This window comes from Corvus cornix, chromosome 2 (assembly GCF_000738735.6).
Source record: "Corvus cornix cornix isolate S_Up_H32 chromosome 2, ASM73873v5, whole genome shotgun sequence".
NCBI classification, from domain to species: Eukaryota; Metazoa; Chordata; class Aves; order Passeriformes; family Corvidae; genus Corvus; species Corvus cornix.
The window spans coordinates 115,059,760-115,085,077 of record NC_046333.1 but is presented as its reverse complement, the minus strand read 5'-3'; the positions used below and the strand labels follow the sequence as shown (position 1 = coordinate 115,085,077).

General features: G+C 39.7%; 1 protein-coding gene across 1 annotated transcript; it reads left to right on the top strand.

Moving 5' to 3' along the window:
- Window positions 1-1,232: 1,232 nt before the first annotated feature.
- LOC104690379 (kinesin-like protein KIF20A) lies at window positions 1,233-25,305 on the top strand. The gene is made up of 18 exons (XM_039549417.1): window positions 1,233-1,373; window positions 2,572-2,646; window positions 5,697-5,816; window positions 6,718-6,856; window positions 6,947-7,131; window positions 10,381-10,477; window positions 10,960-11,154; window positions 11,239-11,350; window positions 12,795-12,866; window positions 14,850-14,996; window positions 15,590-15,755; window positions 17,102-17,272; window positions 17,925-18,064; window positions 19,536-19,701; window positions 21,309-21,426; window positions 21,509-21,576; window positions 23,148-23,267; window positions 24,462-25,305. Exons 1-18 carry the CDS (start codon window positions 1,242-1,244, stop codon window positions 24,735-24,737), a joined length of 2,499 nt encoding a protein of 832 aa, XP_039405351.1. The 5' UTR covers window positions 1,233-1,241; the 3' UTR covers window positions 24,738-25,305.
- The last annotated feature ends 13 nt before the right edge of the window (window positions 25,306-25,318 follow it).

Genomic DNA, 25,318 nt, shown 5'->3' with positions numbered 1-25,318 from the left:
CCCGTACTGTGCAGAAATACTGCTGCCTGCCTACTGTGTGAACAGGCCGGCTCACACAGGAGCGCTTTGTATGTGTTACCGGGAAGGTCGATGCTTTGCTCGTGGAAGGCGCTGGACCGCGGGCTGCCGCGGGGTTCCTCCAGCCGGGAGCGGGTCCCGTCCCGCGGCGGGGCTCATCCCGCCTTCCCCGCGGCACACGGTCCCTGCCCTGCCCACTTCTGGCTTTCGCGTGACCCGCACATTTTGCGATTTATTTTTCTACTTCGTTCACGACGACACTACGGCACTGTCGGAACGCTTACGTAACACCCACTCTATAACTTTATATAACTCGTTCGGATGGAAACATTTAGGTACTCGCGTCCCTCCCGCCCATCCTCCGCAGCCTCTCCTCCGGCGCGGCTCTCTGACAGGCAGAACACCCCTCTTTCTCTGGCCGCCGAGCTGCCGCTGTCCTTTCAAACAAATTCTTTAACGCTGTGCCTTATTACGGACGATAAGCAAACCCTGCGTCTCGAGCATACGTCCCGTCCCGTCGCGGCTTGGCTGGCCCCGGCCCGGCCCGGCCCGCTCCATCCCGGTTCCCCCGCTCCCTTCCTCCCTCCCAAGCCGGCGGCTCCCCTGCCGTACGCTGTGCGGCGGCGCCCCCTGCCGGGCGGAGGGAGCTCTGCGCGTGCCCGCCCCCCCACCGGCTCCCCCGCGCTCTGCCAATCAGCGCTCGCCTCCCCCGCGCTCTGCCAATCAGCGCCCGCCTCCCTCCCGCGCTTGGCCAATCAGCGCCCGCCTCCCTCCCCAAAACGCCCCCCTTGCGCGGGCCCAGCTCGCGGGCTCCCGCGCGCGCCAAGGTAGTGGCGCTCCCGGGAAGGGGGAGCGGGACGCGGCACGGCGGCCTCGGGAACGGGTGTGGTTCTTACCCCGGGTGCCTGCAAGTGTTGAGCCTTCCGGCGAGGGGGCTGCAGGCTGCGGCCAGCGCTCCCCGGTGGATGAGAGCAGTGCCCAGCTGAGGCTGTTAGCGTGCTTTCCCTTGTGTGCTTCCGAGTATAACCTGCCAGGTGTTTTTTTTTAAAGGTCGTACTCCCGTACGTCCCTGGATAACCCTGTCTTCTTCGGAAGTGCTCGTTTATATAGGAGCTGGCCCTAGCTTTGTTTTGCTCTATATGTATTTTGGTCTGTTCTCTGAGAAAATGATGGGCTTTCCCCCCCCCCCCCCCCCTTCCTTGCAAGTCCCTTTGCAGAGAACGATGGCTAATGAGGGCAGAAACTACGTTTCCACAGAAGTGTGTGATGTGTTGGAATCGGTCTCTTTTCTGAATGTAGAGGGTAAACCTTCGCCCTTGGAGTCAACACTGTTGCCTAATACAGAGGAACAGCAGGTGTGGATTGGTTTTACAGGGTGTCTTCTGGTGATGCTGGGTGTTTTTTGGTTTTTTTTTAAAGCTTTAATTCTGACAAATGTTTCTTTACGAAAAACTGCTGTACTCCTCTGCCCCTGAGATGTGTTTGATTCTTCTGCTTATTTCTCACTGCTTATGCACAGGTCATAGGCAATACCAAATGCAGATAGGTGGTCAGTGCTATGCGATGTGATGTGCTAAGCTTTGAGAAAAAAAAAAAGTAAAGGACTTCGGTAACTGCACTTTGAATGTAATGAGGCTGGACTGTTCTTTTTAATAAGCTTTAAAAAGCATCTGGATCTGTGTTGAAAGCTTGTTAGGTGCTTGGAAATAAAAATCTATTAAAAAAATCTATCTTCTGCTCTGCTGTACTTGAACAGAAGATAGCCATCTATGCTTTTTTAGAGGGGTATGTTTCCTGGGTGACTTTTCCTCGGGTGGCTTCATTTTGTCTGATTAGTGCTGGTCATGACAGGACTGTGGAGAACTCTAGTAAATCCATCTGCTGAATGAAATATTGCCAAAGTAAAGACTGAAGGTCCTTGAGAAAGGAAGGAGTGCTGGGATCCCTCTAAAATGCTCCCTGCTATTATTGCTTTACCTGGGTGGGGAGACTGTTGTATAGTGGTTAGGGGATGGAAAAGGCCACCTGAGCAACTGAGAAGGGTTGCCTGGTTGTTACTGTGAGGAAGATGAGGGTCTGATGCCTGGATAGTGGTAAGGAAGTGGTCTCTTGAGGCTAAGAATGTGTCAATCAGTGTTAATTGAATATACTCCATACAAAATGGAAGTGCAGTACTGTGTAGCAGCTGTTAGAATAACACAGCTTGAATTCAGTACAGAGGGAGACCAGAAGGTGGAAGCAGTGCAATTTATGCCTCTGATAGTGTGCTCTTTTAAAATCAAAATACTGGCTTTGTCATGAAAGAATGCTAAGGGGAGGGCAGTGGGAAGGGGGGGGGGGTACACAAAAAGAGAGTTACTTAAGGACAGTAGAAGGTAAAGAAGCAAATAAAAGCTTAGAGTCTGAACTCGACGTGAAAGGAAAAAGTGAGGCATTAATATAAAATAGGAAACGCTGTATCAGATATGTATGCTGATATGATTTGAGGCTGTTCTGTTTAAAAAGTGGCAATTATAACTGTGTTTTGTGTCTTTTTTTCTCTTTAATGAATAGGTATATGAGCCTTTGAAAGTCTTCTTGAGAGTGAGGCCCTTTTCTATAGCAGAGCTTGAAAGCCATGAATCCCAGGTTCGTTGTAGAATTAAGAAATAACTTTTTTTTTTTTTCTCCCCTGAACAACACGCGGTATTGTAAGGCAGAACTTTCTTTTACATAAGCCCTGTACTGCCCCCACATGGAACTGGTGGGCACCTGGTGAGATGCGAGGTGGTTTTTTCCCACCCCCACGATTTTTAATAATTTGTGTGGTATAGACATGCACACCTGCAGCTCTTCAAAATTCCATCGGGTACGTTATTTAGAAATTGGTGTCAACTTCGTGTAGTGCTCAAGATACAAAGGAGTTCCATGGAAGAGATTATGCAATTCTAGGGGTAATTTGAGTATCTGACCCTCGAGTTTCTTTGAACTGCTTGAATAATCTCCTACCTCATCATGCTGACTTTCTGCTAAGCCTGTCAGAAATCTTCTACAGAATCTCTACACTATCAGATTCAGAGGCTTTGGTGTTTTATATGTACAAACATGCAGAAGTGCTCCCCTTCCCCTCATTGTGATCACTGATGCAAAGAATTCCTTAGCTGTCTTTGGAAGACAAGGTCTCTATATCATATCTGTCAGCCCTTGTCTTTGCAGGCTCTCTGATTGAAGAGAAGTCAGCTTCAAGAACTCTAAGGAGGGTTTAATATTAGTTCTTATTTGCTTTTTGCAAATTGCTGTTTAAAAATGCATTCTTGCTTTTGATCTACCAGAGTTGGAACCTTTGTATCATTTTCACTTGGATAATTCTTTTCCCCTCCTCAACTTCCCTTTTTGCTTTTGCTTAGTCAGCTCTCCTTGAATAGTGTGTACTGCCACAGTGCTTCCAGTTTGGTAAATTCCACAGTCTGAGCTGGCTCCAAGTATAAATTGATTTGCAAAATCAAATTGTTTCGTGAGTTGTTTAGCATATTCCTCTTTGGAGTGTGATACATCTTAAAAGCAGGGAGGAAAAAAGCGAACATTGAAGTTTGTACTATTTCTTTTTTGTTTTCATGTAGTTCGTGCTGAAATGGTTGAACTTCCAATCTATTACCTGCTTAATCTGTTTTTTCTCAGCCTACAAAAACAGAATGATTGAAAGATCTTCAACATTTTTAGTGTTTTCTACTTTCTTTACTATCACCTGAATCCAAGAAGAAAATGCTGGGTAACAAATGGAAGAAACCCACATAAAACAATCAAGTAAACCTCACTTCCTAATCATTAAATCAAACAGATCAATTTAATTTTTAGGTCTTTTTTTCCTCCCTGCCATGCATAATTTTCAGGGAGGCACCTTAGTTCCAAATATGTGGCACAAAAAAAAAAAAAAAAAAAAAAGGAAAAAGTAGAACCCAAGACCTATTTCTTATAGTTGTAGGCTGATGCTTTAAACATAGACAATCAACTGATTAACTGCTCAGTTGTTGCTTATAGAGATAATGATTTATGGAAGTAAAGCCTAAGAGCTCTGGATGAAATTCTGTACTCCTGCCAGTGATTCTCCAGAGTCACCTGTGGGAAAGCAGGAAGTTGAATTTTTTGGATGTAAATTATGCGTACAGTGCCAGAAATGGTCCAGCTCCTGCCAACTTACCTGCAGGGGTAGCTGGGGGAGTCAAATGGAGTGAATTGTTACCAGCTGGCTTCCAGCTCTGCAGATCTGACTGCTTTGGGTCTCTATTCACAGGCTTCTACGAGGCCGGTGGCAGCTGATGGCACATGCTGCAGATGCTGGGTTATTGTGTTGTTCTCTAGGGTTTGGTACATCTGACCTGCATTCCTGTTCCTGGTGATGTGGGAGAAATGTTAAAGACTATATAGGTTCAGAGCCTGGCACAGTGAGCAAGTGATTGGTCGAAATTCAGAAAGCAGCTTTAGAGCTTCTCAGAGTCACAGCATAAGCTGTGTTGGAAGGGACCTGCAAGGATCATCAAAGTCCAGCTTCTGGCCCTGCACAGGACAGCCCCAAGAGTCACAACGTGTTCCTGAGAGCATTGTCCAAATGCTTCTTGAGCTCTGTCAGGCTTGCTGCTGTCACCATTTCACCCTGGGAAGCCTGTTTCAGTGCTCAGCCATCCTCTGGGTGAAGAAACTTTCCCTGATATCCAACCTAAACCTGCCCTGACACAACTTCAGGCCATTCCTTTGTGTCTTGCCACTGGTCACCAGAGAGAAGAGATCGGTGCCTGCCCCTTGTTTCCTCATGAGCAAGTTGTAGGCTGCTATGAGGTCTGTATCAGTTAATTACTGGCATAGAGCTTCTATATCAGTTAATAAGCAGACTTGTTAATTGAGACTTCTAGGAAGAACAGTGTGTTCATATGAACAGTCTGTACACACCACACATGGATTATTAGTTTTAGAAATTCTGGCCGGTCTCTGAACATAAATGTCAGATTTAGTTACAATCAATCCTTTCAGATGATGCATCAAGACACTGTTAAGCTATACTGGGAGTTCAGTTTGCATCTTTGGTAGCCAGTCTGGTGTAAAATAAATTTTCCTTTGACACTGCATCCTACATATATCTAGCTAGTGAGTGTTTGGTAATTGTATTTTACCTTTACTTAATTGAGAAATAGCGATCAAATTGCTTGAAACTAATTCAGTTTCTTTCATTACTGGTAACACTGTTTATCGATCAAGGGTAACACTTCAGACTTATCTTACTTTGTTAGTTCTGCTCATAGTCTATTTCACACTGAAAATGACTGATGTGGAAAAGCAGTAATTTTCTATATAATTTTGTTTTCATAGTGATTGTGCAAGTGACAATCACAAAATACCAGGATTTAGCTAGTGTTCCCAAGGAAAAATTGCTGGAAGGACTGCTAGTAAAAGTTTTTACCTCTTAGAAAACCCCAGAGGACTGCCTTGACTTTGTCTATCCTCTGGCTTTCATGTGAAGTGAATATCTCTGTGGTGACACGCCTCGACATGATATATGTAAATTGTGGGACTTCTTGTAGCTCTGGTAAATAGGTGAAGACACTAGAGTTTTGGAGGGGGTGTTCATTTTTTGTTTTGTTCAGATAGCTTTCTTCCTGAATAATTTTATGTGTCATGTTTTGGTTTACCTTGCCTTTTTTTTTCAGGGTTGTGTAACTATTGAAGATGCCCAGACAGTAATTCTTAATGCACCCAAAGAGTCTTCTGCAATGAAAAACAGTGAAAGAGGGATTGGTCATGCTGTGCATAGCTTCACCTTTTCTCAGGTAGGCCAAATTGTTTAAAATTTTTAGATTTTTGTTTTTCACTGTAATGAAAGCTGAATTTTGTATTATGTCATGCAATGTAATTTTTCTTTTTTTAATTACATGTGGTGGTACTTGCCTTTAAAAAAAAAAAGACTGCTTGTTAATTACTGATAAGCTGTCAAGAAATCTGTATTACAATGGAGGTGCCTATTAGATGAGACAAGGAAGCTTCTTTGGCAGGTCTGTGGTTTTCTTTGATTAGATGCTACAGAAACTCCTTGTAGGCACAGACTTACTGTGGTTCTGCTGTTCCTGCAGGTGCTTTTATCTGGCAAGTGTTACAGGAAACCTTATGTTTGTAGGAGTTTATGTAAGCATGTATTTAGTAACTTCCTTTTGAAAGAATAGCCCCTTAACTGCTTAAACCTCCTATACTGAAAGTAAATTTCTTAACTTTGCCTAGTACAAGAAGTTCTCTTCTTACAGTACCCAAAGATAAACAGTTACAGGGATTGAGTTATTTAGACCATTGTAATGCTGATTTTTTCTCCTCAGTTGTGGGTAACTGGTGCAGAGTGAGGAGGGAGTTCTACATTACCAGCAGAGCTCTTGAAAGTATCCACTGAACAGCATGGGCTCAGTAGAATTCTGAGCAGTTTATTTTAGGAGTAGGAAAATATTCAAAAATGAGTGCAAGCCTGAGTGCCTCTCAGAATTAAGCAGGCACAGGCATCCTGTGAGAACCCAGCAGAAAACACTGATTCAGAAGGGGTTCAGGCAAGACAGGAAATTAAGCTAGTATCTCCTACCCAGCTTGCTCTGAAAAATTAGTCACTTCTAATCAGTACTTAATATTTTGCTTATTAAACTTCTTTGTGCCATATGTCACTCCTTTTTTTCTTTCTTCCCCTTATCCAAGGTCTTTGGACCAGAAACTACTCAGAGTGAGTTTTTTGAAGGCTCAATGAAAGATATAGTAAGAGCATATGTTAATGGAGTGAATGGACTGGTGTTTACTTATGGAGTTACAAATGCAGGCAAGACATTCACTATCCAAGGTATAAAATATTTGCATGTATAAAAACTGAGTCAAAATCCAATGAGAAGCTTACATGAATGTCTACACTTAAGTTTGTAATATTTTTAAGGGACTTCAAAAGATCTTGGTATTTTACCTCGCTCACTTGATGTGATTTTTAACCACATAAGAGGAAGACATTACCTGAAGATGAACTTCAAACCATATTTGAGCAACGATGTTAAGAAACTAGAAGATGAACAAGTAAAGCAAGAAGAAGCCTTAAAAACTGCTATTCTTGCAACACTGAAAGAGGTCAGTGACCAAATGCTTCTTAAAGCTATTCTGTAAGAAAGGAAGTTTTAAAAATCTTTATTCCATTTTTGGTTATTTATAAATATGTATATATAAATCTATGGTATGCATACTTGGTGAACCTTGGGACAATAAGAAAATTGGCTGGTTTTGGAGCTCAGGGTGTAAACTAGAAGAACTTTCTGCAGCACACAGTTCAAACCAAAAACCATCACAAAGCCAAATCTCAGTTTCTAGTGAGAAGTTGTCTCCTCTTTAGAGGAGCAGTTCTGATGCTGTGGTGATAGTATCCCTTAAAAAGAGAGCTACAGGACCTGTCTAAAACCTGGTTCTTCTTGTAGGTCAGGTTCCCTGGCTGGACTTTGGTGCAGTCATTCAAAGGCTTGTAGTAGCTCAGGAGAGATGATGGCACTGTCTTAGCAAGGGCAGTGAAGAAGGCAAGGAGAGTCCCTTTTGGTGGAAGACAGTCTTAAGGCAGATTAAAAAGCTAATAAACCTCTGATTTATGTAACTCCATAAAGAAACTTTCTGATTCAGCAAGTGAAGCAAGATGCCACAAGATGAATGTCCTAAAGGGATTCCTGTCTGCTGTAGAGGATAGTCTGTGTCTAAGTCTGGTCTCTGAAGACTGTAGGTAGAGAAGTCTTTACTGTGGCAGTCTCCTGTTCTTATTATCTAGTAATTTCTGTTTCCATGGCAAGAAACGTCTCACTGGAAAATGGGCATCCATGTATTTGGGACTATTTTATACTTTTAATTCCAATTGCAGCTTGTTGTCAGATTCCTTTTGTTCAGAACATTTTTACCCTGAACTGTGATTCTGTGCTTTTAATCCCATAATGCAGTAGGCTTAGCTGGTTATCATTCAAAGCAACTTTAAATGAATTCTGGGATGTATAGAAATAATGTTTGGGTTTTCTTTTTTCTGTGGTCTTTAATAGTAACATTGTTTAAGTACTCCAGTTACCCCCCCCCCCCCCCCCCCCCCCAAATATCCTGTGACTCAAATTCATATGTAAAGTTCCACTCTAAATACTGTTGCTTAATTTAAACACTGCAACTCAAGACTTTGTTTAGTCTGAGTCTGGTTAACTCTTGAGGAAATATCTCAGATGAAAAGATTTGAAAGATGACATATTTATTTTGAAAGTGTCTCTGAGCATGTGTATGTGCATGTGCAGAGGATGAGGGGGTCTGAAAGAAAAGGTGAGATGGTTAGGAGGAGAGTGGGTAAATATCTTTAAAAATTTTATGGAAGCTACAGCCTTGAAAAGAGGAACAAGCAGGAGTCCAAGGTCTGGAACAGGAGGTCAACATCTTATTTTGAAGATAACTCTATAAAAATATTTCTTTCTGTTAAATCACAGTCTGACTTACTAATAGCTTAATTACTGAATGTTGCAAAAGGTGATCTAGATGATGATGCACTGCAGTGAAAAGAAAGCAATGCTCCACCATCAGGAAGGACAGGTAAAAATGAATCAGGAAACTGCTACGTGACAGGACCTTGTTTATGTGTTACAATGCTTCCATAGAGATAGCTCAACGATCCCCAGTTCTGAAGCTGTGCTTCCTGATAGCTTGTGAATGAATAGCATCACTGTTTGGATGCTCTCTCAAGCCGTAATCTGAGAGCAGATACAATTTGGTGGGCTTGGCTTTAGTTTACATGGATTCCTGTAGGCTCTTTTCCCAGGCTCAGTTTACATGTCCTACAGAAAGAGCTTTCATTCTCTCAGTTTAGGTGCTCTGAGTTACTGCAGTACTTCATGTTCTACTGTTTATGTTCTGTATGCAGTACTGCTGCAACAGCTCTTGCTTAGCATGGTTCATACCCTCTCTTTCCTTCCATTTCCTGGTTCTCTTCATGGGATTAAATACTGCTTTTTACTGGATTAAAAGATGCATTACTTGCATTTCTATTCCCCCCTGCTCTTGTATTTTCTCTTAGATGTCATCTGCTTTTGTTGGCAAACAATGTCAGTTCCTGTTCCCACTTGTTTTTAGGCAGTCTTCATGCTCTTTTCTGTATTTCATTTGAAGAGCAGTACAGCAACAATTAATTCACTCAGTTTTCTCACAATACCTTTACAAAAACTTATCATGTGCACAAGTAATGTGGTAATGGGTTTTCTAAATTCCACTCCATTTTTGACGTGCATAGATGAGATACCATGTGTGTCAGTCCCATACCCTGCTTAGCACTTCACAAACAATGAATAAGATCTGTGCTGTGGTTAGACTTCTAATACTCAAGAAACACAATCGTATAGACAGTGCAGCCTTTGCAAAATGCTCACTTGTTTGATTTTGTTGTAATTCTATTCTATGCTACTTATTTCTAAAACTGAAGATCTCAATTCTTACAAAGAGAAGTGGTGCATCTCTGTTTGTAAGAATTCTGGTTTGGATATACCAAGTGGGTGATGTTGGCATCAGTAGTCAATCCCTGATCAAGTTAGTGCTGCACTTGAATAGCTGCAGCGGTAAGGTTTGCTTCTCTGGATCTACTTCCCTTCTACTGTAGGATGACCCTCTCTCACGAAAGAAACCAGGGTGAATGTCCTGATTTATAGGGGGCTATAAAATATGGAGAGAGAGGTGGTATGTAAAGATGCTGGACTCTAGTGGGAGCTGCTACTTCGTTACACTAGTTTTTCCAGAGGTAACTTAAAGGCTGTGCTTTGGTGAATCTTGGCAGGTTTAAAACAATTTTGTTGGTGTAAAGAAATTCAGCAAATGTGTGTATTTAAAGAAACTATGCTGTTGTCTATTTTTAATGGCCTTTTAGTTCAGTCTGAATTAAAGCAACATAGAGTGTCGGTTTGTCGTAACTTAAGTCCTACCACCTTGGCAGTTGCTCCTGGAGGAACCTCCTTCTCCTGTTCTTTTGGATGACTGAAGCACTGTTCTGATTTGTTCAATAGCTTATAAAGGTATCCTGGGCTGTTGCAGTCTGACAGAGTCCTGCTTCCCAGGACTGTGAAGTTAAGTCTCCTGTGTTAGCAGCATCTAGCAGCCAAAACAGGTTCCTGGGAGTAGCAGAGAGCAATAATTCATGTGACAGAGCTTTTATTGATTATAGTTCAGTGTAATTCAGAAAATTTAACTTTCAGCCAGAGTAAGGTGGCCTAACAGTTAATACTACTTCAATATTTAAGTCTTAAGTACTGGAATTGCTGTAATTTTTAACTTCTGCTTTTCTTATTGTCTGTTCATGTGGATATGATGGTCTCTTATTTTCTCAAGGAGACAGAGAGCATCTCAAATACTACAACAAATTTCTGTGATGTGAAGTTGGCTTCCTCTCACTGTATTTCAGACAATCACCCTTCTAACTCCCTCGGTAAAGTGGAAAACTTTTGTGTGGGGAATTTAGAAAAAGAAGTGGGTAACTACCAGTGGATGAAAAAAATCCCTATACTATCCTGCAAAGTAAATATATATAGGTTTTGACCAAATTCTTGTCCCTTTTCCCTGGAAAAAGGGCAACTATGTAAAAATATTTTGGTAGTTTCCCTTCTTTTGGGGGGTAGATGGAGACTTAGTTCTGCAAATATAATGTATAAACTGGTGGAAGTTTGTGATAAAGCAAGGCCATCAGCTTAGAACTTGGCCATATTCTAGTAGCAGATGACTGCTGAGAAGTATGAACATTTTTGGATAAAGCTAAAGTTATCTATGTGTATCTAATTGTACAACACAAATGTATCTAAGCCTTCTTTCAGCAGGTTCTATAGGTCCTTTTAGAAGATTCTTTATACCAATTCAAAAATCTATCAATGAGTTGTTTGATCTTTGAACTCTTTCTCTGTTTTGGGTTAGCAGAGAAGAACTTTGTTCCACTTGACGTTCATAGGACTAATATGCACCAAAGAACACAAGCATCTGTGTGGATTTCCTTTTGTGAAATTTATAATGAATATGTGTATGACCTATTAAATGTATTATCTACATCAAAAACTCAAAGGCGCAGAGTTTTAAGGATTTGTGAGGATCAAGGAGGAAATTGTTACATTAAAGGTAATAATACTGTTTTATGGCCTGGGCAGTTTCATAGGATTTCTCTGATGATCAGAAATGTATGTAAAAGATCTCTTTTTGCAGATTTGAAGTGGATTAACGTTCAGAGCACTGAAGAAGGCTGCAGACTACTAAAAATAGGAAACAAGAACCGAAGTTTTGCTTGTACTAGAATGAATGAGCAATCAAGTAGAAGGTTTGTTCATCTCATTATAAGCATACTCTGTCCCTTTTGAGGGGAAGGGAGGGCACTTTAGAATATGTGTGATATGAATCACTCTTCAATAATAGTTTAATACTTCCCTTGATTATTCTGGTTTTGTTATGAGATTCTCTGAAAGAAAACTAGGAGAGATTATGAGTAATAGTAGCTGGACTCAGGTTGCTATTCGGTGTCTTTGGACAACCAAAAAGATCAAATTACATTCATTTTTGATTGCCAACAGAGCTATGCATCTTGGCAAATGCTGGTGGTGCTGAGTGAGAATGGCTGTATGAGGATATTGAGGGAAAAGCTGGCTAGCTTTTCATAACTGGCAGTAATTCTTGGAAACCTGGAGCTTGTCACTAGGGGATATAGGAAGGAGCAAGTCATGTGGTATCTTGCAGTGCTGCTAGATTTTCTAGGTGCTTTTAGATTGCTGTGTTCAAACTGAGCTTACTTGGTATCTTAAGAATTAAACTCCTAGCTTCTTACCTGGCTCTGGACAGGGATCAGGGAGAATCCAGCTTTTAACTGAGTGAGAGGAAATAGAGAAGGTTGTATAATTTCTATTGAAAATGCCTCCTTTCTTGATTTTAATGACCTCTTAGTAATTTGTCCTTTAAGTGTGGAAGGGCCATGTTTTATTGTTAGCTAATACAATCATAGTGTTACTAAGCCTGCTTTTTCCTCTAAAAAGAAGGAGCTATGTTGTTCTGTGTTAGCTAAAGACATCTGCTGTTAAATTTCATGCTCCTCTTACAGAGTTTTATACCTAGAATGCCCACTGCTTTAGGCATATACTAGAGGAGTTTGTGTGCTGTGCTGCCTGATCTATCAGATAAACTGGGCGCTTCTGGTTCTGAGACTTTTCTCTTTGGTTTCAGGCAGCATGTCCACTGCCTTTGTAGCTTGTTTCTAAACCAGATTTTCAAGTGTTAAAATTCAGCCTTTCTGGAAAACAGAATTATATAAAAACTGAATAAGTAACTGTGCATATTGAAGTAGGCAAAGTTACAGGACTGTAAAACTTGAACTTATTCCCTTTTCTGCACTGTTTGTTTCTAAGTTAATTCTTCAGACTTACTGAGTCCAGATACTGCCTAAGGTTTCTGTATGAAGTAGCTACATGAGTACTCAGTAGACTTTAGTGAACTGGCTTGGTTTTTTTTCTCCTAGACAGTTTGTAGGCTTCATGTGATATTTTTCCTTTTCCTGTATGGAAAGAAATAGGAAGTCATAAAATACAGCTTCTATTGCTGTTTTTTGCTACTGAATGAGTGCATTGCAAAAGTAACTAATGTATTAAGGTAACTAGTGAATTAATTGTTGTCCTTTCTTCAGAACTGAGCTTTCTGTAGCACACAAATTTTACTTTGCTTCAGTGACTGCTTAATTTTCATAACTTTTTATTAAAAAGGACTTCTTTCCATTCCAGTCACAGTATATTTTCCATCAGGCTACTCAAGCTAACTGATGAGCATCAGCCGTGTGTTCTTGGAGTATCAGAGTAAGTGAATGCTTCACATGATTACCAGAATGTAAATATTTTGGAAAAATTAATAAGGTGTAAGCATGTCAAACTGGTGAACTTTCTAATAATAAATTCTCTGAGAGTTGAGAAGGAAATCAGAACTCCACTGAGCACATGAACTGACTGGAAGCTCAGCGGGGACAAGCACAGAAGTGTTTTCCTGTTTCTTACTGTAAGGTTTTGCTGGAGCAACTCTGTCAGTAGTGTATAAATTGAGGGAAATGTGCATTGTCTCACCTGATGGGGAGGTGGTGGCAGAGTAAGACTGTGCAGCACCAGACTATATGTCCTGGTAAGCAGAATTCGAGTGTCTGGCAGATAGAGGGTGATCTCTACAGCTGGAGTGCAGCAGTTGGTGCTGAGGGCCCAAGGTGCAAGCTGTGCCAGTGTATCTTTCTACTCTGGGACCAGACCAGACTTTATGGTTTGAATGTTTGTGACAACATATTTGGTGTGCTCCTAGAATGCAAATTAAAATCTATCATCCCAAAAAATGCTGGTGACATGTTCTGAGACTGGTCCAATGTACAGTCAGGGGGGATCATCAAGTGATTTGCCTAAAAACTGTTCTCCGTTAATATAAAATCCTAATGTAAGTGCACCCTGTGAGAGCGGTGTTAAGTCCTTACACTTGAGTCTCTCTTCTTTCATGGTTTAGAGGAAGCAGCCTAATCTTCTGGCCTGAAGCCATTTAGATAGCTCTTTTTGGATGGTATGTATTTTTTCTTCTGATTAAGTTAGCTTGATACAGAAAAATACAGACAACCTGTAACAGAATGTTTTAGTTCAGTCCTTGCTCCTACTGATTTCTCTCTTGTCTCTGCTGAGCAGAGATGGTAATAAACATACCTCACTGTGAGATAACACCTTTTAATGTCAGATGTTACAGTGATAAATAATCTTAAGAAAAGATAACTTGAGAAAATAAGTGCATCCATATTATTTTGCTGTTCCCTGTCATAGTGTATCCCCCTGGCAAAGCTTGCAGCCGCTGTCATGTGAATGACAGTTTGTATGTTGCTTAAGGAAGAAAAAAGCTTTTCATCTAGTGCTGGAAAGAATGAAGAACATAAGGCTTTCACACATTTGAAATATGTGCCTTAATAATTTGTATAGGACCTACTTCAGCTGTATGAAAGTTTATGGTCTTACAAATAATTTTATTTAAATAGATTTATGTACAAGTGAGTAATGGTTTGGTCACACAAATTATCCAACTTCCAGAGTATCCTGTATTTCAACAGCTTTCCTAATATAAATGAAAATTTATTAAATTCCTTGATTATCCAGGATGATTTCCTGATTGTAACACATTTTTCCATGAGGAATGATTCAGTGGTCTGAGTTTAGTAGCACAGAATTGCTATAGCCAAGCAAAGAACTCTAAGGTGAGCTAGGAAGGACTTCAGGCCTACTCTTAGCAGTAGTGAACAAATGGTTCTGTGTTCAAAACAGTGCACTGAAGCCCCCTGCCATCCTGCAGTTCTCTCAGCACTGGAATTGGTGGAGGTGACTGTCAAAGTGTTCCTGTACTGTAGTCTTATCATGCAGAACTGTTCCACAAATTTACCTCATCTTGTCTGGAAGTACTTACTTTAGGATTGCAACAGAGTTTGGGTTCCTGAACTGATTTCTTTGTGTAAGAATGCCCACAAAGTTTCAGATGGATGCTATAAGCAGACTACTCTGAATGTGCTGAGTATCTTAGGAGCAGCAATCCTGTTCAAGGATCTTTATATGCAATGGGGAGATAGATAGGTTAACACTGTTATCCTGAATACTCTGTGTAGTGCCTTCTGGACAAAAGCTCAGCACTGAAGTACAGCTTATTCTGTGATCTAGGTAGGCTGAAGCAACCCACTCATTTGTGCTCCAGACACACTAAGAAATAAAAAGACTTGATTTTTCATACTGTTTAGAAACAAGTTCATGTGTGTATTCTGGATAACTTTCATGCAGGTTGTCTTTCTGTGACTTGGCTGGATCAGAGAGGTGTAATAAAACACACGTCTTTGGAGACAGACTAAAAGAAGCAGGAAATATTAATAATTCTCTTCACATCCTTGGAAAATGCATTGCAGCACTGAAGCAAAATCAAAATCCAAAGTAAGTGACAAGTTATTTACAACGTGCTAAGTTTTAGGTGGAAATCCTAAGTATCCCTTTATGTTTCTGCAAGCAGTTTGCACAGAGAAAAATGGAAATCTATAGAGTCTTGGAAGTCTTCTTTATTATAGGTATCACTATAATAAGGAACTTTTTCTCCAAAACTGGTGTTTGTGGAGAGCAAAAAAAGGCAATTTGCAGGAAACTACCAAAATTTTTTTAGTGTATGTGTATGAAAAACGCACTCTGTGTACAGAGCTCCCTTTTTGTCTTCTTCCCTTCCACCTGCAAATTATACAGACAGATTCATCAGGCAGCTGATAGATGACCTGTACTTAGTTTTTGGCTTGCTCCACTCTCTGCTTTGGAACACTAGGGAACTGTGATGCAGACTCTGTAATACTTTTAAATAGTTCAGTTTGTTGGAGAGCTTATGAAGTCTTTGCTCTTTGATGTGAAATAACTTAGGCTTAAATGAGCATCATACTGGATCTCTTTCCTGAAAGACAGAAACAGAATTAAGGTAAGCTACAACACCCCACAATTTCACAATTTTTATTTTGTTTTACGATTTTTTTTTTTTTCTCCTTGAGGGTGAAGCCAAGTTATATTCCATTCAGAGAGAGTAAATTGACTCGTCTGTTTCAGCCATTTTTTTGTGGGAAAGGCAAAGCTTGTATGATTGTAAACATCAATCAGCATGCTTCTACATATGATGAAACACTGCATGTAATGAAGTTTTCAGCTATAGCCAGACAGGTGAGAGTGTATCTACTGTCTCTGCTATTGTGCTTTTTTTTGTTGTTGTTACCATTGATTTGTGAAATGATCAGGTTGTATGAATTTGAGTGTGATTTGGATTCTTGATTTATCATATTAATTTTCTGCATGTGGCCTCTCTCTAAAAGGCTTCTAGTAGTCTTTCCCATCTTCAAACCTATTTGCACTAACAAATTAAGACAACTACAGGTGTCTGGCTGTTCTGTTCTACACTGTTGATGTTCTGTGTAAAACATAGGGCACTTTCAGATATGACTGATTTTATACCATATATCTGAGCAAATGCAGGATTTCAATTCAAGCTTTTGATGAATTACTTAGCCTGGGTGCAGTTAAGTATCTGTTGCACAAGATGAGTTGTTCAGTACTTCTTGGACAGTTGGTGGTAGTTAAAGGAGTATTGTCTTATTTTGTATTCTAAATGAGATCTTTTGTAACTGCATTGCTCCTATTTGGCTAAATGCAAGTAATTAACAATTAAAAAGTGTCTTGGCAAGCTCTTCCTCCAGCTCCTTCAGTACCCTTGGGTGGATCCCATCCAGCCCCATAGACCTGTGTGTGTTTAAGTGCTGTAGCAGGTCAATGACCATTTCCTCCTGGATTATGGGGGCCTCATTCTGCTCCCTGTCTCAGTCTCCCATTAAATTCAGGGTTTGGCCTTAACTTCATTCAGGTTTCCTGAAGCTGCTTCTTGCAGGGAGTGGGATGGTGGGCTGTGCTGTGTTTCATGGCAGAAATACACTAAGTTTTTAGTCTGGAACCACAAATTTGTTCTGACATATTACAAATCTGTAATAGCATGTCTAATATGATCTCAGAGAGGAAGACTTCTAATTCTCTTCAGGTGTGACTTTTGCTATAAGTGTGTACTGTGGAAACAAACTTCTCTGATAAGTTGTCCTATGACATAGTTACTAAAAATCTTTATGTAAATAGCATGGATTGCTGAATCCTGGTCATGGTATTTCAGGAAGGAGCAAATATTTTAAGGATTTTCTACTTTTGATTAACTTTGCAGAAAATTACACCAAAACCCTTATACTTTAGGGGAAGAGAAACCACCTGTCTAGACAAGGACACTAAGTTTGCTAGCAGATAATATTTCCATTTTCACTCTTTTTAGAGTACTGAAGAATGTAAGAATATTCATATAAGAATTATGTTATATTGATTTTTTTTCTGCTAAGAGACATGTAAGCTTTTGTTAATGGACATGTAATAATGAAATATTGTGTAAATACAACAATGTATTCATGTCACTTCTTCCTGGTATTCTGATACCTGCAATATTGACAGCATTGGTAAATCTGCTCTGGATTTTCCAGGTTATCCAGACAATCCTGCCCAAAAATTTTGGCTATTTTCCGTCAAAGTTAGTTGGAGGTGATAGCAAACCTATCATGCATTTTGATGCTAACACATCTGTAGATGACTTTCCTGACAGTACTGAAACCTCTGCAGAAGAGGAAGTGGACATCACCATTCTGAGTCATGAGGTAGATACACATCTACTTAGAACTGTACCCAAGAAAGCAATTGCTATTAGTTCTAATATTGTTTTAGCATAAGAGATGTGCTGGAAGCTGCATGAAATGGGAAGTTTAAGTTTCTGTTCAGTGTCAGACTGACTAGACTTAAAGTGGCCTAGTTCAATGTAGTTGTGGAAGGATGCCTGTGGCTTTCTAGTTAGGTCAAGTGCTAAATTTGGAATTCAACTGATTGCTCAACAAGAAGACTACGGAAGCAGTATATATCTTTAAAATAACATAATTCCGTTTTTTGTGCCTTTTTTTTGGAAACAGCAGTAACAAGTTAAGATGCAACATTTTAAAAACAAAGATATACAATCTAATAGCAATAAACTGTAAAAATCAAGTAGGCTTTATGTTGTTATGCTGTACAAACTAACATTTAAATGCCAAAACAGTACTAAACTTTTTGATAGTGGAAACCATCAAGATGGATGTAGGGTGTATTTGTAGTAGAAATTCATGTTTGAAAATACTTAACTTTTGGTGCAGACCCCCAAAAAACATAGGCTTGTAAAACTACCCTCTGTGGATGGCTACCTGTATGAATATTTTGTTTGAGATGCATGTCAATGTGTGCTTCAATCTTGCTTTTTGAACTGAAATGTGTTCAATTTAGGACCTCTTGAAAGCTGCAGAGAACTTAAAGGAGAAGTTAGTTGCGGAAAGGCAAAGTAAGCTCCTTCTGGAGGTGAAGATACGTAAAGAGATGGCAGAAGCAATGTTTCGACAGCTATTGGAAACAGAGGAAGCCTGGAGGCAAGTCATATTGCAGTCTGCTTTGAGACTGAAAGGATTCCACATGTATTAATGCATACATGTGTATGTATATACATATATGGGTGTATTCAAAACACACCTACTCACGTTATTTAGAGAAGTTAGGGCTGCACAGTTTCAAAACCCCTGAAGGAAAGGGAACAAAGAACGTTAAACTTGTACAGATCAGCCTCTTCCCATTTACAATGAAAAAGTAAAGCTGCTTTCTGTTGAACTTTCCTCTGTTTAATTTGTAATTACTGGAACTTGTCCTGGCTTATTGTTACTACTTAGCAGATGGGGAAGATTGTTACAGGTACCCCACTGAGACTGATGATTCTTCCCAACATACACTCTGTCACATTAATATGCATGCATGTGCTTAAGGTAGTTTGAATCATATCTCTTTTGAGCTCCTCTGCATGACTGAGGAACCACTGTTAGTTTACTGTCTTATAAATTGCTGTGGCTCCCTGCACTGATGTTAATAGTTTGGGAATTTTTTCAAGTGTGTCCAGATTCCTCAAGCTGAGTTCACTTCCTCTTAACTCTTCTTTAAATCAGTTTCCTGCTGTTTGAATCGTTAACAAAAATTAGCACCAAGTTGCCAGCTGAGCACCCTCTGGTTTAACACCTGCACTGGCTTTAAAATTGTTTGGTTGCCTTTGGCCAAACACACGAAAAAGCATTGATGCTCTTTCTCTATTGAGGTGATATTCTGCATCACTGATGGGGCATGTTTTTAAATTGTGACAGGAGTAATGTGTAATGGATTGAAATAATAAATGGAGAGGGACTTCTCACAAGAGTATGTAATGACAAGACAAGGGGGAGTGGATTCAAACTGAGAGTTGGTTTAGATTGGATGTTATAAAAAAATTCTTTACTGTGGGTGTGCTGAGGCACTGGAACGGGTTGCCCAGAGAAGTTGTGGATGCCCCATCCCTGGAAGTGTTTAAAGGACATGTTGCAAAGGCCTAGTGGAAAGTGTCCCTGCCCATGGCAGGGGAGGTTAGAATTAGATGACCTCTAAGGCCCCTCCCAACCCAGACCATTTTATGATTCTATGAAAATGAATTTGGCATTTATCTTAAATGGAAAAAAAGAAAAACCAACCAAAACCCAAAGTGAAAGATGCCCCCAGGAAATATGCTCCAAACATAACATCTAAATGGGTGTGGTCATTTCTATTGCTATATGTTGGTGGATTGTCTTATAAAATATTTCTTTGACAGGTGTTAGGTATGTGTTCTTCTACAGAACTTTTTTTGGTATATGCCAAGTAGAAATTATCCTTTGGTGCAAGTCTGTAGGATCATTGAGATTAAAAACGAAAAAAGTACTTCTTTGTCTCTTCATTTCACTATTTCTGATCAGAGAAATAACTTTAACATTGACAGTTGAATACATGTAGCCAAATGTAATAGCTGGAATGCAAATGCATCATATATAACTAACACATTCTCTTCAGCAACCGCTTGGAAGATATGAAAGACAGTTATGAAGAAAAACTGGAGAGCAAATTTGAAATGTATAAAGAGGCCATTAAGAAACATGCATATATGTGTGCAATGGAACAAATTGAAGACCATTACGTTCCCATAGAAGAATTTCTAGCTGAACAAGAGAAAGTTGAGGTATGACTTGACTGATGCTAAAAACATGTTCTAGCCTCTTAACTGTAAATATTGCTTTCCCTTAACAGAATCACTCTGGGATTTTGAATGTAGCAGTAAACAAGGAAAATAACTAGCAGTCAGCCTTGCTGCTCTGTGTTCAGTGCTAACCATAAGCATACAGATGTCTTTTCTCTGGTACTACCTGTAGTGCATACCTAAACCTCATGATCTTTGAGGGCACAGTTCAGTTAAATCCAAGTCATCTTTATCTTTGTGGTGCAATGATTGGAACACACAGAGGAATGATATATACAGGAATCAGGCTTTCTGGAGATCTTTGGGATCATAGGATGTAGAGACAAATGCTACTCTGAAAAGGTGATGGGGAATTTGTTACAGGATAGCTATTTTAATGATAACTGATCTCTGGTCTGGAGGTGGTGGGAGGATTGTGGGATAAGAAACTGATGAGAAATCAAACTTTATGCAGGAGAGAACTGAATCTTCTGAATGTACTTAAACATAGAACTGCTCACAGTTGGCATCAGTATGTTGCTCCTTTTGAAACTCAGCCAGGTTAGCTGTGAGCAACTCAGTTTTCTAACCTCTACCTCGATGTTTTAGTGCATCCAAGCAACAGATGAGACCTGTGGGTCTTGTTTTCAGAAGGTTTGTAGTGGAAGAAGAGAACAGCTGTGGTGTCCACCAGTGGAGCTTTCTCACTGCACTCTCCTGTTATGGAACTGATAAGACATCACACTCCATGGATGATAGGCAGGTTCCTTTGAAGACATGAGAGAAGTGGGTTTCTCTTGTAGATTGTGGTATATAAATGTTTCTGCTTTTACAGCACTCCATTCGGGTGCTGACAAGCAACACCAGATTATGTAATGGGCTGTGTTTTTCCAGCTGCTTTACACTTGACTCTTTTCTCCACTTAGTCTGTTGTTGTGTTCAGTTAAATCCTACCTATATCCCATGTTAGGGTGGAGGAGAAGAGTTTTAATAGTGCTCTTATACTGGTCAAGAGGCTGCATAAGGGAAGATTCAAAGAGCAAGATGCTTTTGGTAGCAAGTCAGAAAAGAAACTAATGAAATCCCTGAGATGTAGAAGTGTTAGCTGACAAAGGAGAGCACAGTGCATGAATCTGAGTGGGCAGCTTCAAAGAACCAGAATTAGATGAATAATTTTTCTTGATGGTGCCACTTGTTTGGTTTCTCACTCTGAAATACCGCCCCAGCAATCTGACAGATACTGCAAAAGAGTTTGAGATGAAAATGTAGCTCTATGAAGTATGTTCTTCCTTATTTAGCAAGCTAACTGGCAACAGTGTTTAGCACAGACATACTAAAGTTTCCTTTCTGCCATATGGTTACTTTTAATACAGTTTGGAAATCCACAGACTGGAAGAGTTGATTCCTGTGTAAAGAAACTTCCTCCTAGAAGGTCTTGTGACCTGAGTGTTATCCCTTACTGTGCTTTCCTAACCATAACCTGTGAAATAATTTACAATTGTGTGTGTGTGTGTGTGTGGTGTAATTGAAGGATGTGCAGTAATGCATCAAATCAAGCAGAAATGCAGACAAATTCTACCGCGTGCTCTTTTTTTTTTTTTTTTCTTCAGGCTAGAGAGAGGAAAATACTGCAATTGGAAAGGCAACTCGATGAACAGTCAGGGAGGCTGTTGGCTCTGGGAAGTCTGAACTCAGATATTTCTACTACTGAAAATAACATGGAACGAGGTGGGAATGTAACCTGGGTATTCAAAGTTCAATTTACTTCTGGGAATGTATATAAACAAGCAAAATTTTCTTTTGCCTGTAGATCTTATGGACAGGACAATGAAGAGAGCCAATGAAGGATTGCAGAAACAATGTGAAGAGAAGGAAGAGGTAGCTCTATCTTAATATTTAACAAATCTGGGAATAATGATTGTAAACTCTGTCATAGTTCAAGGCTTAAAGATCTGCATTGTAGACAAAAGCATGAAGATTCCTGCAAGTGGGAATTGAGTTTATCAAAAAAAAGCCCTTGCTCAGTTGTGGATGACTTTTGCTAGAGGCTGTTCTGGCATTATTCTAGTTTGTGAAGCCATCTGCTACTGTAACAAGTCATGGTAAATGTGGTGCAAGTTGGAAGTATGTTTAGTCTTACGTTGGAGTTTATTGTAAATATTGCTGCCATGACCTCAGTGCTTTCCTTCCTGACATGCTGCCTGCTTCTGAACAGGGGAACATTTACAGAATCTGGTAAGTTTAGATCTAAAATCAAAACAGTGCTTTAAAGCAGTCTTTCCCGGAAGTACTGAACTCCACTTTCACCCTAAACTCAAGTAAAGGTGAATGTCTGTTCTTCAAACAAGACCCTGGTGTTCTGAATAGCATATAGAGGTGGGAATTATGAGCTTCAGGCTGTGTTATGGAAAACATTAATCTTTAAATACACATTTTTATTCTATTCCTTGAGTCATCTTCTTGTAAGGCTACAGTTAGTTCCCCATGTTTAAAGAGGATGGGGAGAAGGGGGAGAGACAAGTCTTGCTTCTTTCTCTAATATCAAATAAGAGTAGGGATTGGAGAAATAGTTCCAGCTGGTTCTAAGAAACCATGTAAATGGAAAGTGAACTAAATCCTCTTCTACTGAGGAAGAATACTCCAAAAATAACTTGCTTTACCTTAACAAGTTTAACGTCTCATGTTATGGCCCTAGCATTTGTTTTCCACTCCTGTTTTCGAGAGCCCTACATCATTTTCCTATGTCACTTTCAAATTTTGGTGGAAGTTTGGCTTTTATGCTTGTTCTGGGTATACAGTTATTGATTGTTTTGTGTGGCTAGAAAGTGTTAGAATGATGAGATTGATACCTGGCAATAACTGAGGTGAGAAGGTTTTAAACCAGCTGGTTCCAGCCTTTCTGCTGCTTTGCCTCAAAGATCAGTGCATGTATGAGTACTTCACCACTTCTTTTCTTCCCATTCAGCCATTGAACATGGGCAAAGGGTGTGAGTTTTTTTAGCAACTTTGCAGAATAAATTAATGATACCATCAATTTTTCTGCTTCAGAGTTTCTTTTGCCTCTTGGGGCTCAATCCATTAATATTCCCATCAGAAAGGTGAGGTCTTCTGTGGTAACTATGCTCCAATTCTTTATATGAATAGTGTTAATGAGACAAAAGTGTTCTTTTAATTACTCTTACTGAAATGGAGCAGGCTGTTGCGGATGTAGCTTAGTCTGTGCCACTGTTTGTTGATTGACAGGTCTGTAAATCATAGTAGCTTCAACACAACAGCCTTTGAATGCTCCAGCTGTATTTTATCAGCTGAAATGATGACCTGGGACATAGAAGGTTGAGAGAAGCAGACTTTCTTGTTTGGATCTTGCAGTTTGCACTGTTGTAGCCATCAACAAAATTAATGTAAAACATGCTGTTTTGAACTTCCACGTGTATGGTCTTTATTTTCAGCTTATAAAATCTCTGAAGTTTAAAATACAGAAACTAAATGAAACCCTGCTAGAAGCTAATGAAGGCTACAGACAAATGGCAGAAGAAAACAGTCAACTGAAGCACACAATTATGCTCAAGGTTTGTCAATGATTTAAAGCAACTTTATATGGCCCGTATCTATAGTTGTATGGGCTGCTTCTGCATCTTTTTAGATGTAAAAACGCTGTTTAAATTAGCAATTTGTTTTGATGTCAGCATTTTTTGTTTAACTTCCTGAATTATGAGCTCAGAGCCCTTGTGTTTCACTACTTGACTTTGAATCTTGTAAGACAAAACTCATTTTTCAACTTAAGTGATAGACTCTGTCAATAGGGTAACTGTGCTGACAGAGCCTGCTAATCTAAAGATGTCATGAATTATTGTCAAGCAAAGAAAAGGCTACTTAGAACTCATCATGAGGCATGTTGCTGAGGCAAGCAAGGTGTCAGTGCACAAGTGTTACTGCAACAAGGCCCAAGGATCTATGGCTTTAAAGCTATCCTGACAGTCCTGCCAGAGGTGGCCAAAGTGGATGAGAGATAATGGGCAGGTGAACTGGTTAATACAGAAATAGGCATCTTTCATTCAAAAGCAGGGACTTCCTAAAGTCTACAGCATCTGACCTCAGATATCAACATAAAAATGAATGAAATTTTGGAACTCTTGATACCTTGAATCTATGCCTCACTTGTAATCTGCAAATGAAGCAAGGCAGGTATAATAACTGCTTAGTGATATCTTTCTTGGAACATTACATTACTTTCTGCATACTTTTTAGTTTAAATCTGAGACTGAAAATTGACTTGAATTTCTTAATTGGCAGTTACCTTCCTATCCATTCTTAATAGGAAGGTGATTTTGTTAATCACAGAGATTAGAGAGTGTATTTAACACTCCGTGTTTTGCCCACTCGAAGCATTTATTCAGTCCTGGTTAGCAGACTTAGACGTAAGAGTTTTGATTTTGACCAGTTTTGCTTTCAGAAATTGCAAGGCAAGAAAGCCACCTTTATCTGGCTCCTAGAACAACATCTCTTCTTTGCATAGTGGGGCTAAGCATTTTAACATAAGTCTCTTGGTCAGACTTGGTCTCTAACTAGATTTTATGGCCCTCTAGTTTGCTGGGTTTTTAATTACTTTGATGTCATTTAGAGGAAATGGGTACTGAATAGCCATATGACACAGTAATAACAAGGGTATTAATGGATTTAGTAAAATAATGTGAACCAGAAAATTAACTGCATGAGAGAGACCATGCAGTGTTCACATACTTAACACAGCCTTATCCTCGTAGGATCAAGAAATGAGTAGTCTTCAGAACTGGGCTAAACGTGTTCTTGAGCTTGAAGAAACAGTGTCTTCCCTGCAAAAAGAGCTTGAAGAACGGAAGAAGCATTTCTTTGTAGAGGAGTCAAAACAGCAGAAACCCAGGAGAGGTTTGCTGGCCAACCTGAAATCCACAGTAGCATCCACTGCTAGTACACCTCTTGGTAAAGGCTGGGGGAAGTATGAAGGGGCTTCACCCTATTCAAGAAAACAAGTACTGTTGCCTCATAAAGCAAAGGAATAGTATTTGATAAATCAAGGTGTGCAATTACTGGGCTTCTTTATCAGTCTTAAACTGTTGGTAGCTCTCACTCTTAGATGCCATCTTCACTGTCATGTTGACTGACAAAAAAATGTTTAATACAAAACTTTTAAAATTGAATCCAGGTTGAATTGAGAGCTATTAAGGTTTAGGTCTAGACATGTGCTTTTAATGTTGATATAGGGATGTGATTTGAGAAATACATATATTTTAATTCTGGAGTAACTGCTATCATATTCTTCTGTACAGATAAATGTGTGGTTCATGCAAAGTGGGATGTCCCTCATCTGCTGTTCATTATGTTTTTAAATTATTTTATTTAATTGCTGATTCCTAGAAATCAGATGGCTTGTAAAATTAATCCCAAGTAGTTAAAATAGCATGGTTCTTCAGTTAATATTCTGGTTCTGACCTGGAGACTCCCTTCTTGGGACCAAACTAAGCAAACTGCTAAAGAAGGCAATGAAATGAGATCTTATCCGGCTCCTTGCTATTTTCCAGCTAACTTGGCTTTGTAAAGAAATTTAATATAATTTGAATTTCCACTAGGAATATGCATTAAA